This window comes from Sinocyclocheilus grahami, unplaced genomic scaffold (genome assembly GCF_001515645.1).
Source record: "Sinocyclocheilus grahami isolate Dianchi unplaced genomic scaffold, SAMN03320097.WGS_v1.1 scaffold512.1, whole genome shotgun sequence".
Taxonomy (NCBI): domain Eukaryota; kingdom Metazoa; phylum Chordata; class Actinopteri; order Cypriniformes; family Cyprinidae; genus Sinocyclocheilus; species Sinocyclocheilus grahami.
In genome coordinates this window covers 772,084-776,461 of record NW_015505691.1, presented here as the reverse complement: position 1 = coordinate 776,461, position 4,378 = coordinate 772,084, and the positions used below count along the sequence as shown (strand labels likewise).

Here is a 4,378-nt window from a genome sequence, read left to right as displayed (position 1 = left end):
ATGCCCAACATTTTTCTAATTTACATTAGATCTCTATCTTTAAGCCCTTTCAAGCCACAAAGTTTTGAAATCTTGATGTCAAAATCCTGCATTTTCCCCAAAAAAAACCCTGGCATACACCCCACATAAACTTTCGGTCATGCCCAACATTTTTCTAATTTACATTAGATCTCTATCTTTAAGCCCTTTCAAGCCACAAACTTTTGAAATCTTGATGTCAAAATCCTGCATTTTCCCCAAAAAAAACCCTGGCGCCTAAAGGGTTAAGACTGTCCTCTATCTGTGTGCTAAATTGTATACCTTTCCCACAAGCGGTTCTATGGGCTGCCATAGACTTCCAGAGCAGAAGAAAACTAACGGATACAACAGGTGCCTTAAAAAAGACATTTAATGTATTAAAACCAACATGTTCACTAGATCCTTTACCCACTAAGCTACCGAAAAAGATGTTAACTGTGATCTCAGTACCTTTAGTCAATTATTCGCTTTCTTTAGGACATGTCCAAAAAACTTTAAAGCTGACTGAAAAAAAAAACTCAGCCTGACTGAGGAAAACTGGTTAATCACTCAACAATTTATTATAATATATTAGAAAAAGCGTGCCCTCAGTTTTCAGGTGTTTTTTTAAAAAAAAATTCAGTTTTGTGTTTAGTGTTCCTTAAAAAAGACATTTAATGTATTAAAACCAACATGTTCACTAGATCCTTTACCCACTAAGCTACCGAAAAAGATGTTAACTGTGATCTCAGTACCTTTAGTCAATTATTCGCTTTCTTTAGGACATGTCCAAAAAACTTTAAAGCTGACTGAAAAAAAAACTCAGCCTGACTGAGGAAAACTGGTTAATCACTCAACAATTTATTATAATATATTAGAAAAAGCGTGCCCTCAGTTTTCAGGTGTTTTTTAAAAAAAAAATTCAGTTTTGTGTTTAGTGTGCAGAAGAATGTTAAGGTTAGGGAATATCTGCCAGAACTTACACCATGTCTACACCAGATGTGAGTGGTGCGACAAAATACTATAGAAACCATTATAATCAGTGATGCTTTCGGTAACACTTTAGTATAGGGGCCAATTCTCCCCATTAACTAGTTGCTTATTAGCATGCCTATAATTAACATAATGGCTGTTTATTAGTACTCATATAGCACATATTCTGCATGACCATATTCTACCCAATACCTAAACTTAATAACCTTATAACCTATTAATAAGCAGCAAATTAGTAATAGTATTATTACTTTACTTACATAGTTAATGGTTTGTTAATTGTGAGTGTTGGACCTTAAAATAAAGTGACCATGTCGGTGCCAATAGCTTCGTGGTTAGTGCGCCGACATACAGTGCAACTGCGCTCACGGTGACCCGAGTTCAATTCCTGTCTCCAGGTCCTTTGCCAATATAATGGCTGTTTATTAGTACTCATATAGCACATATTCTGCATGACCATATTCTACCCAATACCTAAACTTAATAACCTTATAACCTATTAATAAGCAGCAAATTAGTAATTTATTATTACTTTACTTACATAGTTAAGGGTTTGTTAATTGTGAGTGTTGGACCTTAAAATAAAGTGACCATGTCGGTGCCAATAGCTTCGTGGTTAGTGCGCCGACATACAGTGCAACTGCGCTCACGGTGACCCGAGTTCAATTCCTGTCTCCAGGTCCTTTGCCAATCCCGCCCCCCTCTCTCTCCACCCAATACTGTCCTGTCCCAAGTCAGAAAACGCCCATAAGTAAACCCAGAGTTTCTTACAGTCTCCTCCCCCTTTTAAAGCGTAAGCGATGTTTAAATACCTCATTCATTCACGCTGCAAAAATGCTGTATTTCTGTCTTATTTCAAGTACAAATATCTAAAAATTCTTAAATCATGATGCATTTTCTATATAAGAAAAATGATATAGCCTAAGTTTATTCTTGTTTCCTGGGGGGGAAACAAGTGCATTTAAGTGGTAAGAAAAAATCATCCTAATGCAAATGTAAACAAGATTATTTTTTGTTTCCCCCACCTCCCCCCTTCAAACACCAGACACCGTCAAAGTGACAAAAATGGCATGTCCTTTTATACTGTAGATGGCAGATGAATTCGTAGGGAGTTAAATTTTTTGGTGCCATATCCACATGCATATTTATTTGGTAGTTTTCTATATCGGGGGATGCAGAGCACATTATGGCCACTGTATGCAGAGCAGTAACGAAGGTGTGCCTCGCTGACGTTCACTTGATAACATCTTGCGGCGACCTCTGGAAGTAACCCAATAATTAGAATTTCCTTTAGAATTTCCAGTGTGGCTGGATGCATTGATGACGCGCATATTCCCATCATCGCACCTTCCGAAAATGAAACAGATATGGAATGGAAGGATGCCATATGGAAGTAGTCCGAGATATATGCTGTAACCACCACCACAGCTATTACATAAACACAAATTATGCACAATTTGGTCATCTTTATTTCCTAAAAATACAAAAGCAAGTGTTATTTTTATTTTATTTTTACTGTTTTTTCGCAGGTACTGCACAATTCCAAATCAATCAATCTGGCAAGATCAAATTGAACTTTGTGTTATTTATAAGATGCTTTCTAAAGTGCCAGGGACGGCAAATATAAGGTTTATTATCTCAAAACGTTCAATTTTTCCTGAATAAAAAAACAAAACAAAACAAAAAACAAATCACTTACCAAAATCACTATAATCACTAAATTAATCAATGAATCTAAAATCACTAGCGTTTTAAAAACTGCTTGTAAATCTCTCATTCTCAATCTTTTTGTCAACCGGTTTACTGTTAATTAGAGCAGTTTATATATATATATATATATATATTTTATTTTTTTGGCACTGATTAGTCATAAGCCTCACTGACCTGATCATATACATCTCCGTTTTTGAGTTAAGAAAAAATAATTATTTGTATTGTAGATTCTTTTGGCAATATTCACTCAAATAACTGAGGTGCATGCATAAGCTCAGATCAATGAGGATTACAATCAATCAGTTCCAAGAAGTTATACAGCTGTGCTATTTGAAACAAAACCAGTTCAAAGATCCAATATTTGGTAGCAATATAACGTAACAGGAAATTTATAAGCATTTTTTTGTAGGCCAGTTATTTTGGATGGGGAACACCACAAGTATAACAGGTGTTATATACAGGGTATATCAAGTGTTATACCCTGTGTGGGCACAGTCGGCAGGTTCTTACCAATTTATGTAGAAGCCAACATTAAAATAAGGATCAGATGAGTGAGTTCAGCTTTGAGAATGAAAACCAACCTGTTTGTTCCTCAGTATCTTCATGTTTGACTCTGAATGCTTCTTCAATCTTCACGTCTTCACTCTCCTCTTTAATAAACGCCATCTTTATGCTATTATGTCATGTGAATATCAGTTGCTTCACCAAGAGTTTTTCTGCACATTTGGACACAGACACTTAATATAGGCCTTTAATACACACACACACATTATACCAACTAATATTATATTTGCAGACTACAATTAATAGATTCTACTTTCATCAAAACATGTTCTGTTCTGTAAATGATCATTCATGTTTGTGTTCTCGTTGCATTTACACTGTTTCACAAGTAGGTGTCGTCGCCGTGCATTGATTGGAGCGCTTCCAAACAGAGAATCATTCTGCGAAATAGATTCAACTGACTCGAAGTTTTCCGAAAAACTCAAATGTGGACGGACTTCACTCAAGACATAACGTTTGCTAATATTCGATAAAACATTCCAACGCTATATTCAACACTAAATCATTAGTTGTACAGTTCTTGTAGAGGCTATGCATTTGTCTGAACGTTTTCTTCCATTTAAACACTCTAGAAGCTTAAAACACAAACCTTTCTTCAGCAGAATCAGACGCGGCAGTGCGGCGCAGCCTTATGACGTCACACTCACAGACTAAAATAAAAGTCCTCAGGCGCTAAGTGACGTCATCCGAACCTCAAGTCTACTTCTTTTTTTTTTTCTTTCTTTTTTTCTTTTTTTTAAGATTTTGATCCGGAGGGGCTGAAAACGATAAGTTACCTCACTTTTCCAGTTTTTCCTAAAGCAGTAGAGCTTAACTTCAAAATTATTAATGGCATCCATTGAGAGAATTCCTTAGGTCAAATTGAAGAAAAAAAATACTATAGTAATTTATGGTAAAGACTATAGTGTTTTTGAACCATACTATAGTAAAGTACTTAAATTAAGTTGCTGTGGTTATATAACAACTATAGTAATATAAACAGATTACTTTACCCAATACTGTAAGTTTTCTTCAAATATAGGATAGCCTATATTATACTACAGTTTACTAAAAAACTAAAGTATACTACAGTATTTATTACAATTGATCAGTTCACTATAGTTAATACTAC

General features: G+C 35.2%; 1 protein-coding gene across 1 annotated transcript in view; it reads right to left on the bottom strand.

Moving 5' to 3' along the window:
* Positions 1-3,929, bottom strand: part of LOC107554739 (gastrula zinc finger protein XlCGF52.1-like) — a 7,137-nt gene extending 3,208 nt beyond the window's left edge. The window contains exons 1-2 of the mRNA XM_016237334.1: positions 3,857-3,929; positions 3,285-3,419 (exon numbers count right to left, since the gene is read on the bottom strand). Coding sequence (XP_016092820.1) covers positions 3,285-3,369 — 85 coding nt within the window. The 5' untranslated portion in view covers positions 3,370-3,419; positions 3,857-3,929. The remainder of the gene's footprint in view (positions 1-3,284; positions 3,420-3,856) is intronic.
* Between the last annotated feature and the right edge of the window lie 449 nt (positions 3,930-4,378).